The sequence below is a fragment of the Epinephelus fuscoguttatus genome, linkage group LG4 (assembly GCF_011397635.1).
Source record: "Epinephelus fuscoguttatus linkage group LG4, E.fuscoguttatus.final_Chr_v1".
Lineage (NCBI taxonomy): Eukaryota > Metazoa > Chordata > Actinopteri > Perciformes > Serranidae > Epinephelus > Epinephelus fuscoguttatus.
The window spans coordinates 34,319,570-34,334,037 of record NC_064755.1 but is presented as its reverse complement, the minus strand read 5'-3'; the positions used below and the strand labels follow the sequence as shown (position 1 = coordinate 34,334,037).

Sequence of the window (14,468 nt, the reverse complement as noted above, 5' to 3'; positions counted from 1 at the left end):
GGCACTGCCAGTTAGCTTAGTTAGCTTGCCAAAGTATTGTTTGTTCCATTTAAACAGATGTGAGATTTCTGTAGGGCTACCCCTTGAAAGTCGGGGATTCAAATGTCAGTTGGAGACCCTTCGGTTGACTGAGATTGCTTCAAGTTGAGCAGTCTTTTTTTCCCCAGTGCTTCTTGGGACGTTCTGGTCCCCACATTTAGCTGCGGAGTGAGCCCTCTTGACTTTTACGCTGCTTTTTGGTATAGACGAATTCAGCGAGCGATTTGTGTATGCTGCCATCTTGCGGCGGTGCCATTGCTGCGTTGACGTGTGTTAAACACTTACACAGTGTTTAACACATTAAACACTGTGTAATATAACGTTAGCATACGTTATGTGTGCTGACGTTAGCAAGCTAGCAGCGTGACATTTAATCATTATGGACAGGCTACGTGACTAAAAACAACAACACGTGTTTGTGTTTTGTTTTAGGTATTCAAGATTATTTTATTGATCGCCTGGCCTCTGGATGACCAGAAAAATAGCAATTACAGGTCTCTGATTGAGGGTCAAAATTACCTGAGCTCCGGATGGGTTGGGCAAATTTTACACTGCCTTTTAGACGACCATCACATCATATTGAAGGCGATCAATATTGATCGCCTTCAATATGATGTGATGGTCGCCTTCAATTACATCATATTGAAGGCGATCAATATTGATCGCCTTCAATATGATGTGATGGTCACGTAGCCTGTCCATAATGATTAAATGTCACGCTGCTAGCATCAGCACATGTAACGTATACTAACGTTATATTACACAGTGTTTAATGATACAGTCTATTATCTCCCTATTACTCTAATCTTTCCTGCTTATCGCTAAACAAATGATTAATTTCTATATTAATATCGGTACTCATTTAAGATTCCTTCATCAGTTACCGGAGGCCACTGTCTAACATCATCAATCCAGCTATTCATGATGCTGTCATTGTAGAGAGTCAGTTCACAATAACAGCATAATGAATTGATGACTGACACATGTCACCGCAGCAATGGCGCCGCCGCAAGATGGCGGCATACACAAATCGCTCGCCGAATTCGTCTATAGACTGTGGACATGATGCAGCAGCAGAGGAGGAGAAACTTTCCGCTGTAAGGCTCTGACACGAAATTATCTTCGCTCTTCTGCTTGGAAGGTATTTAATACGACACAGTCTCTGGCTTTTGTTTGATATCTAGTGTCTGCAAAAAATGTCGCACATTTCCAATCCACCATTAGCGCCATTAGCTTGTTTCCTATGTTACATAAATGCTGCTGTCACACACTGAACATCCCACTGAGCCCATTCAAACTTTATTTGAAAATTAAAAAACGGCCAAATCTGATTGACTGATATAACTCTGAGTCGGGTACAGCTCTACGTTTCTACAATAAGCTTGCAGTGTAGGGAGGAGGGGCCAACAATTGCTGCATGGTATACCTTTAAACCTGGTGCAGTATATTCTTTTTCTTCCTGTCTGTAGAGAGCTGAAACAATCTGTTGATTTTTGTTAATCGTTTAGTCATTTTTTTTAACCAAAAATCAAACATTTGCTGGTTTTGGATGTGCAATCTGAATATTTTTGAACTGTTGTTTGAGTAAAAAAAAAAAAGACATTTAAAGACACCGCCACAGACTGTTAGACATTTTAGACAATAATCAATGAATCAATAATGAAAATTGTTAGTTGCAGCCCTGTTAGTTTGTCTCCTTTGCTCTCTCTGCTCTCTAACCTTACGTCCTTCTCTCCTCTCTGAGCCCCTCTCCCTCCTCTGTTGGACTCTATCTCTTTAAATATTAATGCGTACCTGGAAGGAGCTCTGTTTTCTAACATTAGCACCTGAGTGATGGCTCTGAATGGCCACAACCTGAGGCTGAACCTGTCCACCAGTCAGAGGACTGGCACGCTCTCATTAAGTCGTCCTCTACTCTTTCAGCCTCTCTCCATTTTAAAGCACGAGCATTCCTCCACCACGTCAGCGTACGACCTTATCTCCACACGCTGTCAGCACTCCAGATTCGACCGTGTCAAAACAAGACGTAACTGACGTTGAGCCTCCTCCACTTCACCACCTCTTTTCGTTTGTTTTTAACCTTCTCCTCCTTCTCATCTGCTCTCCTCCCTTCCTCGCTGTGCCTGACTTACATCACTTTCCATCTTCATCCATCGTCATCAGAACGCCGCTGCTGTAAACGCTGAACATACAGTATTAAGGTCATGTCTGTCTATTGTGCTCAGCATCTAACAGCCATCCAGTTCCTGGATGACCTCAGTGCGCGCAGCTGTTCGAGGAAATGCCAGGAAAGTTTTTTCATCTCCCCCCCAACAAAATTTGGCGGCCAGCTTTCGTAGTGATTTGTGATGTGTCAGAGCCTCAGCTGGTATGTGACCTTGGCTCTTCACTCTGACCTTTAACCTCTAAAAACACCATCCATCAGTCCCCATCCCTGATCCCTCTGACGGTTTAACAAAACCTTCCAGCTACTCCTGATGTCTCCTGTTGTCCAGTTCGTTGTTTCATGAACTCTCAGCAGACAGTGGAGGTTAAAGGGGGTCTCACATGAGCTCAGTTCGAGGCAACGTGGCTGGCAGATAATAAATAAATTAACTGTGAATCCGTTCTGGGAGAAAAACGTCATTACCCGAAGTAGGGATTTAGATTCCCCTCCTATCCTTTAAACTGCTAATCCGCAATATCCTTTTATTTTGGTGACATCTGTGGTGTTTAGGAATGGTATTTCCCAGAGATCATTTGTGTATCTGGGTGATTTACTATACTGTAATATCTTTTTCCTATGTCGATAAAGTCTTTTCTACTCAGTTTCCTTCTGTTTATTAGAAGCAAACCACTCTTTCTTATGCTTATAACACATAATCTCTATTACCGTCTATATAAAAAAATATTTTCTGACATTGGTTGTTCAACGACATATACTGCTCTGTGATTGGAAAGAGGCAAAAAATGCATTTATCCATATTGTGTCACGGTGGAATTCTCTTTTTTTTCATAATTGTAAAATTTAACATAGTAAACATAACATTTAATTACAAAATTCAAAGTAGGTCTGCATTAGTTTTGTAATCCAAGCTCAGTTTTCAGTTCTGCTCAGTTCAGTTTCAGAGTTCTGTTTAAATATGTATAACACACAGTTTATTGTTCTTCAGTTATTTCTGGTCCAGTGTGATGAAATATAGGGAAGACAACAGTTGGTAACCACCCACCGACACCCACGCACTCTCACAAACTGTACACTCTTTCCCACACTACTGTATCTGTCAGCTATTCTCATTGTGAAAGCAGCCTTTCTCTGGACAGTGGACTGTGAGTTCTCACCAAGCATCTCCCCATTCTAGTGTGTTTTTTCACTGCTAGCTGAAATAGCTAGTTACCTTTGATAGTAATAATACCGTCCTTACACATACCTCAGGCTCCTCTCATGCACTGTTTGTACGTTTTCCTATAAAAAGTAATGCACCAAAGTTCGAACATATCCCACGCAGAGCATGTGAGTGGAGCGGGTGAAAATTTCTGCTCCTCGCTCACAGACCTGTCACTTTGCGTTGCTCCGCTTGGTTCTGCGCATTCTTCGCTCCGCTCCACTCGCTCACCACTCCGCTCAAAAAACTGCGTTGTACTACCCTAACCTGTAATCTTCTATTCACAAATAAAACATGAGCTTGGTAGATTCTCCGGGGAAGCCCTCTCCCCTCTCCCCACAGTTAGGGACTGTTCTACATGGTACTGCTGTCGGCAGGGTGGAAATAAGTCAAAGTGTGGAGGAGATGGACCGGGTTAAGCGGCCGACCTCCAGGGAAGCCCTCTCGCCTCTCCCCGCAGTTAGGGACCGTTCTCCAAGGTACCGCCGCTTCTCTTCTCAGTTTCTTTTCTGAAGTACACAGTAAACTCCATAGTTTTGAAAGAAAATAGTGTGGGTGTGCGCAGGTGCAAAGATGCATTCTGGGTGGGGCATGAGCGACCGGAGTGAAATTGGAGCGAGAGATAAGGCTCCGCTCCACCTTTTAAAAAAATAGCCACTCCTCGCTCAACACAAAATCCTTCCGCTGACATGCTCTGATCCCATGTAATGTAATGTTTTGAAGTTGGCGTAGTGGATGGATCTCAAAACACAGGACGATTCTCCAGAACTATGCGTGAACTTTGAGTCATTTTAGGTATGTTGTCACCATGTTTCTTTTCCTAAACCTGACCACACTAACTTAACTTGCCCAAACCTAACCTCCATAACTTCACATTAAGTTCATAATGTTTCGTTAAGTATTTAACGTCATTCATGGGGCACTGATTTGTAGGATATCATTACAAACTGTTGTGTGAGGATATGTCGCATACCTCTGTATTTCACTTTTTTTCCATCGTCTTTCTTATTCTGCTTTCTCTCCGATGCACCAGACGGATTGGACTTCTTTATCATATATGAGAATCTGATGTTTTCAGCTATTACTTGGATCTACTATAACCTGTTTTGTCAACCCAGTCTTGAAGTCGGAATCCAATGCTTGGTCAGTGACTTCCAGCGTCAGACACTGCCGCAAAAAGCTGTCCTTTCACATTGGCATGATATGGACGTTAAGGTGGCAGAAGTCCGTGTAAGACGAGTTGGAGGGGTGGTGGTTGAGTCCAACAACCGACTTTTACCAGGGAGGCTGGTGTTCGCTTCCTGTAAGATTGTAAAGCCAAACCTTGCTCTTTTTTTCTCTAATCCCAATCATGTTCGTGTGTTGTTGAAGGAAAAAAAAACATCAATTCACAGTGTTGTTCCAGTGTAGTGGGTTTATTTTAAAAGAGACTGTATGCAAATTGTACATTTCCTGGGAAACGGAAGTGTATTTTGAAAACAGACAACACATGTAACAGGCAGAACTTGACGGGGTGTCCCAGATCGTCAACAACCAACGCACCCAGGGTACCTTGCACATCATATGTCTACATGTAAAGTCCATGACCAAATGTCGATATGTGATGAGGTCAGAGTGCTGGATTTGCTCCACTGTCGGACTCCTGTTAATGCCTGTGCAGCACACCCATCCTACACATGCCAGTCTTTGAACCCCTTGGATGCTGCTGCTAATCTGATAGGTCAAACAAAGACGCTCTGAACCATCTCTGGCTTAAAGTCTTGTGCTGTCACTCAGTGGATCTGCAGTCCCATGGGTGGGCAGCACACCACAAGACAAGGGCGCACATAGTTTTAAAAAAGTTTATGTTTTGAATCTTATTTTCGTATATTATTTTCTTGGCAACTGTGCCTCCCTACCACATGGTGTCTATTCGGCCTATGCTAAGAGCCCTGCGGGTTATTGTGGCAAGGTAACCTGTCTGTCAGTCCCACCTTTTACTACATGTTGGCTGTGATGCACAATTGGTTATTTGCCAACTGAAAGACCACAAAGAAGAGGAAATCTTCTAGACGTGTGGATGTTTTACTGCAGGCAGAGATCTCAACAAAAAGTGTGGATGCATTTTAATTTTCAGATATAGCCGGCTTTGTTCAGACGTAGTGTGAATTGTCAATTTAAGTTTGTTTTTTGTTAAGAAATCAATCCAGTGTCACCACATTTTGATCTGCACTCTGGGAAGAGACACAGATTTGCCCACCTAGCTTTGCTTCAGTGTTCATTTGTTCATTCGTTTTCTTTGTACAAGCACCACAGATACTCAAAAGGAACCCACCAGACGGCACAAACGGACCATGAATACTGTCTGTATTTACATTTCTGCATAATAGCCTTGGATCTCCGACCTGTTACCCATTTGAACAGCTCGTTAGCGTCTCAACGCGTGACTGCATCAATCTTGGGGGGTGTTGTTTTGAATCTTGTGTACATTCTCTCATCTCTGTCTGTATTTTAGCTCAGTCGTCTCTGCCTCCGCTCCGTCTTTCATCCCTCGCAGTTCACCTCTTTGTTTCTTACAGACGCCCAGCTGGTTATTTCCTCTCTCTCTCTCCGTCTCTGTCTGGTGGTGGCGGGGCTGCTGCAGACTACTGTAGGTGGTCAGGATCACTCCAGACGGCAGGAGGGAGAGGAGGGTCTGTCTGGGGCGCTCAGAGGACGACTGGCTGGCTCATCCTCTGCGTTCTTTCTCTTTATGTATCTGTCTGGCCTTTGCACTTAGCTGAGAGAGCCAGTGAGGAAAATTTAAAGTCGTCTGGCAACAAAGGAGAGAGATGACTTAAAGCGAGAACTGGATTCAGTGTAAAGAGCCTAAAGGAGTACTGGTACATGTTTTCATCAAAACATTAACCTCAGTTCACTCGAACATTGCGTGAATTAGTTTGTTGTTTTGTGTTTAATGCATCGTCCTGCCTTTGCATTGTTGCTCTGTGCAGACAGACCTTGAAGTGAGAGTCAAAGGAGAGAAGGGAAGGAAGGAAGTGTAGAAATGTAAAGCATGTATTTATTTGCACTGATAGGGAATATCCAGAACGTAGTCAGAGAGGAAGAAGTGAAAACAGCATGAGAGAGACGAAGCAAGGAAAAAAGAAAATAGGATGAGGTGATGAAGAGCAGGGATCAGTAAAGTTTTCACAGTGGCGGTCTTGGTTTTGGCCTACATTTAAAATTGAGTTCTTGTTTCTACATTTTGGGGTACTAAACTGATCCATATTCATCATGTGGTATTGGTATTTTGTATCTCCACAGAGACTGGAGTTCGGCAATAAAACCAAACTGTCACACTGATGCACTCTCTGCATTTAGTAATGATACAGTAGAATAGAAGGAGCCTCGTTTTCCAGATCTGACTGACAGTATTATAAAAAGTCAACTCACAGTTATCGTGACCAACAATATCACGGTTGTCAGTTTTGTCACAGTATTGTTAAAATGTGCCCAGAGAGTTCTGATACACACACTGAAATGAATTCACCTAATTTAATATTGAAAGTAAGGGCTGCCCAATATGACAAAAAGTTGTACTGTGATGACTTTGACAGTGATGACGATTAGGATATTTTATTTTCACTGAAAAAGATATAAAAAGTGACATCAACAAAATTAACACTGCACAGCAGCCCTAAGACGTTGTTAAAATTACCGGTTCATCTGAACGATAAGCTTGTAAAATAGTTCCTTGTGTTGAATTTCAGTCTGGTTTAGCGGTATTTTAATTTTGTCGTTCAAAGTAAAAGCAACTGAAAATGACTTACTTCTTAGTTCTCATACAGTTCAGCGAGATAAATACATTTTTAGCATTAGTTTAACAAATTTAAGCACAGTTTCTTAGAAACATTTCTATATATATGAGTATAGTTATCATAGTAGTTTGATCTCTGTCCCATAATCTTCAGCAAATTTAACAGTCATTTACATTTTTTCTTTTTTTTCCCAACGTCACATTTGAAGCTTTGTGGTGTGTGAAAGTGGACTCTGTGTGTGTGTGTGTGTGTGTGTGTGTGTGTGTGTGTGTGTGTGAGAGAGAGCGAGAGAGAGAGAATGGAGTGCAGTGTTCACTATCAACAGGGAAGTGGTGAATTAAACCATTGTGCTCTCATTACAGCCACTTTTGTGTGGAAGGTGGCAGCTGTTAATCTTGGCACACGGCTAGAGCCCTTGGATTATCACATGAGTACACACACACACACACACACACACACACACACACACACACACACACACACACACAGATAAGCTGGCCAGTAGCCTTTAAATTCATGAAGCAGCTACTGTTCCTCATTGTTTTGAATAGCTATCAGTTCTTGTGTCTCTCTTTGACTCGGTCTCATGCTCCTCTTTTGTGGCGTCTGTGATAGTTGTTCCCTTTACAACCCAAAACAGAAAGCCTATTGAGTCGACCCACTCTGTCATGGGACAGATGAAATCGCCATGACTCTACTGACCCCGTTGAGACTCAATGTACTGAAAGTGCCTGAGGATATGAAGTAACCACTAATTCCTCCTTTGAACTCTTGTTGTCGTGTCGTTTTGCCGCCATGTTTAACCTCTTCCATCTCTTCTCTCTTTGTCTCTGTCCTCTTCCAGTTGGGATGTCCTGAGTCAGTCCTCCGGGCCCAGAGAGCGGTGTGCTGATGGGACCTGCTGCGCCACCATGAGCTTACAAGATGGCGGCTGCAGCTACGCCAGCAGCGCCAACATGGCCACCGCTAGTGGCAGCATGCGGCGGCGCCTGGAGGACCAGGAGTTCTCCTTGCGCGTCTACCCAGGCGCCTTGGCTGAGGGGACCATCTACTGCCCTGTCAGCGCCCGCAAGAACACCACAGCTGCTGAAGCCATCGAGTGCCTCATCGAGCGGTTGCGTCTGGATCGTACCAAGTGTTACGTGTTGGCCGAGGTGAAGGAGTTTGGCGGGGAGGAATGGATCCTGAACCCTGGCGACTGCCCTGTTCAGCGGATGATGTTGTGGCCACGGAGCGCCTTGGAGAACCGCAGCGGCCTGGGCAGTGGCGATGACTACCGCTTCCTCCTGCGGGAGAAGAACCTGGATGGATCTATTCATTATGGCGGCAGCCTGCAGATGTGGCTGCGGGTGACTGAGGAGCGTCGCCGCATGGTGGAGCGGGGTTTCCTCCCCCAGCCTGCAGGGAGCGACCCTCCGTCCGACCTCTGCGCTCTCCCGGAGCTAGCAGAACGCACCATTTTGGAAAGCCTGCGTGCACGTTTCCGCCAGGAGAAGATCTACACTTACATTGGGAGTATTCTTATTGTTGTTAACCCCTTTCAGTTCCTGCCGATCTACAATCCCAAATATGTCAAATTGTACGACAACCACACGCTGGGGAAGCTGGAGCCCCATATTTATGCTGTGGCAGATGTGGCGTATCACGCCATGCTGCAGCGACGGAAGAACCAGTGCATAGTGATATCTGGGGAGAGCGGGTCTGGGAAGACTCAGAGCACCAACTTCCTCATTCATCACCTGACTGCACTCAGCCAGAAGGGATTCGCCAGCGGGGTGGAGCAGATCATCCTGGGAGCGGGGCCAGTGTTGGAGGTAAGGAACTCACATGAAAACACCTGCAGCGTTGAACAATGTTACAGAGTATATGCTTGTGTGGGTCTGTCGGTCTGTCAGTGAGGTGACTCAAAATCTTAACAATAGATGTTCATGAGATTTGGTTCTGAGTAGAGGATTTGATTTTTGTGGTGGTGGGTTTTGGCACTGCAGAAACTTTATTAGAAACCCACAAATGTTTTAATGAATTGAGAAACCTCAGCTGAGAGGAGCTCATGTCTACGTTTAGTTCCTGGTCTGTACTTCCTGCCCCCCAAAAAGGCAAATAGAAATGTGCAGAGAGAACTGGTATGGCCCTGATTTAAGCCATGTTTTCACCGAAAGTTTCCTGGACATTTAAGCCCCGTTTCCACTGAGCAGTATGATATGGTTCAGTTCAGTTCGGTACACTTTTTTTCTGTTTCCACTGTGAAAAGTTGTGGACGGTACCAATGGCTTCGTTCCGTACTGTCCCCATTTTTGGTCCCCCCTCTGTTGGGGCACTAAAATTGTATGCCATATAAAAACTAAAGTGATAGTCAAAGCTGTAACATTGAAATTTAAGGTGTGTTGATGGATTCATGTTGTCAACTCATGTGTTGAGAAACACTACAAGTTGACGTTCCACCTTAAAAGTCGCCGGCAGTCGGCCCAGTAAATTAAGTTATTTTTTCTCAGACTCCAGCTGCTGTGAGAGGCAGCAAAACATCCTTTCATTTTATAGTTACAGTTTACTAGTAAAACTCTCCACAGTATGAACAGTGGTTACATGAGCCTCAAAACCAGCCACAACTCAGCCCTGAGCAGAGTGACCGTCCTCTATTGACCAATCAACAGACTGCAGTGTTCACAGCTCCACCTTTTAGTACCAGATCTGTGTGCTAGGTACTCCAACAGAGGGGGGACCAAAAATTGGGACTGTACGGAACGGTTCTATTGGTACCATCCACAACTTTTCACAGTGGAAATGGAAATATAGTGTATCAAACTGGAATGTAACGTATTGCTTGGTGGAAACTGGGCTAAAAGGTAACCACAGTTCAGTATTAGATGACTGTTGGGCAACTAAGAAAGTGTTCTTCCAACGGAATCTGCGTTGAAGCTTGATTGTTCAGACAGTTGTTTTAAGGTTTATAAATTGTAGACCTGTAAGCGAGTATATGTGTTTTATAGCAAGACAAGAACACAGACCAAGAAGGCTCGTGTAAAGATCAAGAAATATATGGTGCTGAGATCAAGACTTTTAGCACTGTAGCCAATTTAGGGCTAAAGTACTCCATAATTATCCTGTGTTTTTAACAACTCACTATGTTTAGTTTAGTGAAAATATTCGTACTGATGAAGCAGCAAGCTGAAGCCGAGCTGAATGTGATTCATATGTTGTGAATTAGACGTCCCAACTGTGGAGAGGAAGTGACAAAAGCCTGATGAAATCTGATGAGAACTCAGCAGGTTATTTCTCCGGCGTTGGAATGTCAGCTCATGAGACGAGGCATGAAATGGATTATAGAAATGTCTTTCTGAAACTGGAATACCTCGACGTGCGGGGGAATCTATATTTAGCCTCGGCTTTACCACATATGACTCCTATATATGATATCTGACCCAGAAACTGGGCGTCCGTTCTCTGCATTGACGGAATAAAAAAACCTAATGGAATGTCGGCTAATCCGCCCAGGATTATTATCAATAATGGATTATGGATTATGGAATTTCATTTGGAATTTCATGTTTTGGGAAGGTCTGTTCAAGGGCGACATGTTCTCATCAACCTAAATATGACTCAGTGTAGTGTGTTGTTTTCTGGCAGCCATTTTGTCTTGCTGCACATGGCTTCCTGTCAGGACGTATGGGGATGTCATGTCAACACGCAGCTGTGCATGTTGACACCATGTGCCTCCCATGTGGAGGTCTGTACAGTAAAAGCAGGCAGTTGTACGGTCAGTTGGATATATGGTTTGTCATCTGGAAATCATGAATCACCTTTCAGACCTCCTTGCTGCTTTTGGGGAAGAAACTCGTAACTGCAGCTGCGCTTATAGAAAAACTCTGGCCTCTGTGAAAAACCCTGCAGTATAGAAGCTTTTCAGGCGGATAGTTTGCATATGACTACTGCTTGAGACTATGCCATACATCCTAAGAATCTCTTGCAAAATAACAAACAAGGGATGTATTACACGTGTGGAAAATGACAGGTATTTTGGCGGCGTAGCTTCACCGCATAGCTGTGGATGAACCTGACCGTCACAAGGGTACAGTTGCACTTCTCTGCAGGTGATGATTTGACGCTGGTGACTGAATGCCTCTCAGGTGCCGGAGGCGACAGTGCGGGGAGGACTGAGAGGCTTGTTTTGATAATAACACAGACAGAGGAACGTTACTCTCAGAGGAACTAGATACCGTTTGGTGGCTTGTGTGCTGTGTGTGGGAGCATGACTGTGTCCCATGTAATCACTTCCCCGTCAGTCACCTGTCTGACCGAGGTGCGAGAGACAAGGTGCACAGTTGAAATGTGACAGACACGAACACGCAAAGGGGATTATCATGAGGACAAGAGAATTCATCTCTGGTTCCAATTTGTTTTGTTTTGTGTCTTTTTCTTGTGTTGTTGTTGATAATTTGCCAGATGTAGAAAAGATATCGTTTTTTGTGTTAGCCAAAAAAGGAAGAGCTTTTCAAGAGCCAAAATTTTGAGGCAGCACAAGTGTAAGTTTAAGGGGACGTTGCAGCAATATTAGTTGGAATTCTTTAAGAGAGAAGAGTTACGTGTCTAGATGAGCTCAGGGCTACTGTTAGACCTCATGAGAGGACCATGTTTATTGTTTTGTAGTGAAGACTGCAGTTAAGCCATTGTTAGTGAATGGTGCCCAAACGCCTCACCATGCTTCCTTCTGCAGAGAGGTTTGGACCGCTAGGAGCTACTTACCAGCTAACAACAAGCCAAGCTAAATTAATGTTATCTATTTCCATTTGCATAGGTGTGAGACCAAATATACAAATTATAACACAACATGAATAGTTTGTTCTGTATGCCTTTATTCTTGTAGCGTGTATTATTCAGACTAGTTTGTCTAATGTTCAGTTCAGTTCAGTCACATTTTCAGTCCAGCTGTTCAGGATTTTTGTTCTGCATTCTAACAAAGGTGCATGCAGGCTCTCATATAAAGTCTGATCGCACACTCATGGGCTGAGACAGTCATGAAGTTTGCCGAAGCGTGATCTGCTGCATCCAATCGCAATTCTTGGCCATGCATTTTTAAAAAGCTGCTTTTATAAAGGGGATAATCTGATAATATTTAACCACACATGCCAAATTGACGACATCACACTGTATGAACTTGGGACTCTCGCCCTCCAGCTGCTCGGGCACTATAAACAACACATAACATCAACTGCTCTCCTGTGTGCTGTAGCTTTTTCAACACTCCCCAACAGCTGAACATGACGTCCACATTAATGCACCGTTTGCATCCTATGAACAACAGCTGGATGCAGAGGCATTATGGTGCTGCTGTGAATGCCCCGGGGCCTGACGTGTTTCTTTGAAAAGCAGCTCTCTGGGGTAAAAAGTTTACCGCCAGCCAAGACACAAGGCTGCTGAGTTGAACCAGCCGAATTCTTTGGTTTCCACAAGTTGTAATGCCAATTACAAAACCATTTGCTTCGGTCAGATGCTGCCGCTGCTGCGCTGAAGCTTTGTGAGAGTTTGAATGTTCGCCTGAGGCAGAGTCAGGCTGCAAATATGAGACTGTCAGCAAGGCCTTATTGGGAGATTTCAAATGCATGCCAGTCTTTAAGAAGTATTAATGCCAGCCAGTTTGTTAGTTTCCTGCTGTTTTCCCCTCTTAATCTCTGTAAATTGGTCTGCTTGTTTGTCTGCAGGTATTTCACTCCAGATACAGAGCTGGGCAAGTTACTCACAAATTGCTCCAAAGGTCTTATCAGTTAACTCGTTATGCACTCAGGAGCAAATTCACAAAGAATGGATTGCAGCTGCTGATCGCACCATGAATTGTGCATCACTTGTTACTGCCAGCTGCCCCGTCTCAAGCTCCAGTTCATAAGAGACATTGTGTTTGCTGTATTACAGAGCAAACACGGCCATAATCTAGGGCTGCCCCTGACTAAGAATGTTCCTAGTTGACCAATAGTTGTCATTTAGGGCCATTAGTCGACTAGTCGCCCGCATGTTTACGATATTAATTTAATTATTAAATGATATATTTTGGGCGGGGCAACACAATGGTTTGAGTTGAAGGTGTGAGAAAGAATAGTATCAGTAACATTGTTAACACTGTGCTACATTACAGAGAAATACAAAACCGTACTAATGAACCTTCATTAATATAGGCCTATATTTTATCTACAAGTGCACGTCACACACTGAGCGAGCCGCCTGTTAATGACGCTGTCGGCAAAGCAGTGGACTTACTTGTGCAGGTTTAGCAGCCCAAAAAGCAGCTCAGTCCTTTTGTGAATTGGTCCCTCAGTTGTCAGTTTATTAGGTGCACCTGGCTAAAATGAATGCAGCCTACTACAACAGTCCTGCAATAAATTCCGTCTTCATTCAGGTTTTAATGTTCAATTTTTATTGAAACTGCTTAAGAGAGCATTGATTCAACTTTAAGATCATTTTGGAGGATGTAGTTTGTGGTGCATCTGAGTTGCCTATAAATCCAAATTAATCTTCCATCAAACACTTGGTAGGGAAGCAAAGACGACCCCCCCGAAATGTCAAAGTAAGAGAATGTTACCTGGTTTTGTAACTGTGATGTTATATTGTAATCCCTCACAACAAGACTGTTCCATACAGTAAGATTCAGGCAAAATATCGACTCTGATGAGTGTGGAGATGTATATACATTTTAGAGTTTAAAGGATTAGTCAGTTATTTGACTGACAGAAATTAACCTGCAGCTTTTTTTGGTTTCAGACTGTTAGTTAGACAAAAAAGCTGTCTTAAGATGTTATCCCGGGTTCTCAATTAATCAAGAATATAATGGGGAGATGAAATGATAATGATAACCATTAGTTGCAGCCATAATGTATTCTGCTGACATAAATCTTCATCAAAATCATCCTGTGCAGTAAAGACAGATTGCACGCCTGAGAATTGATCACAAAAAAGAACTCAAAATAGCATCATTGTACTACATGATTCGCTTCTTCATCATGCCCAAACAGAAGTCAAACAAATTGGCACCCAGCTGTGGTGCTGGAGGGAATGTGAGGAATCATGTTTGACCATGCCCATATTGTTTGGTTTTGTCCTTCTATCCAGACTTTCTGGAAAGAAGTAGCAACAATCAATTCAAAAACTTTAGGTTTCAGGATTAGAACAACATTCACATCCTCTTTTCTTGGACACATCCCTGACGGACTACGTAAAGATGATACCTATCCAGTAAAGATCTTGCCGGCAGCAAGTAAAATGGCCAATACAAAACACTGGCTCCAGAAAAACAGCCCCA

The 14,468-nt window shown here is 43.5% G+C and overlaps 1 protein-coding gene across 9 annotated transcripts in view; it reads left to right on the top strand.

Moving 5' to 3' along the window:
• The window catches only part of LOC125886934 (unconventional myosin-IXAa-like), a 226,942-nt gene that overhangs the window by 55,707 nt on the left and 156,767 nt on the right, over positions 1 to 14,468 (top strand). For all 9 annotated transcript variants that reach the window (XM_049573320.1, XM_049573315.1, XM_049573313.1 and 6 more), the window contains exon 2: positions 8,028 to 8,997. In XM_049573320.1, coding sequence (XP_049429277.1) covers positions 8,095 to 8,997 — 903 coding nt within the window. In that variant the 5' untranslated portion in view covers positions 8,028 to 8,094. The remainder of the gene's footprint in view (positions 1 to 8,027; positions 8,998 to 14,468) is intronic.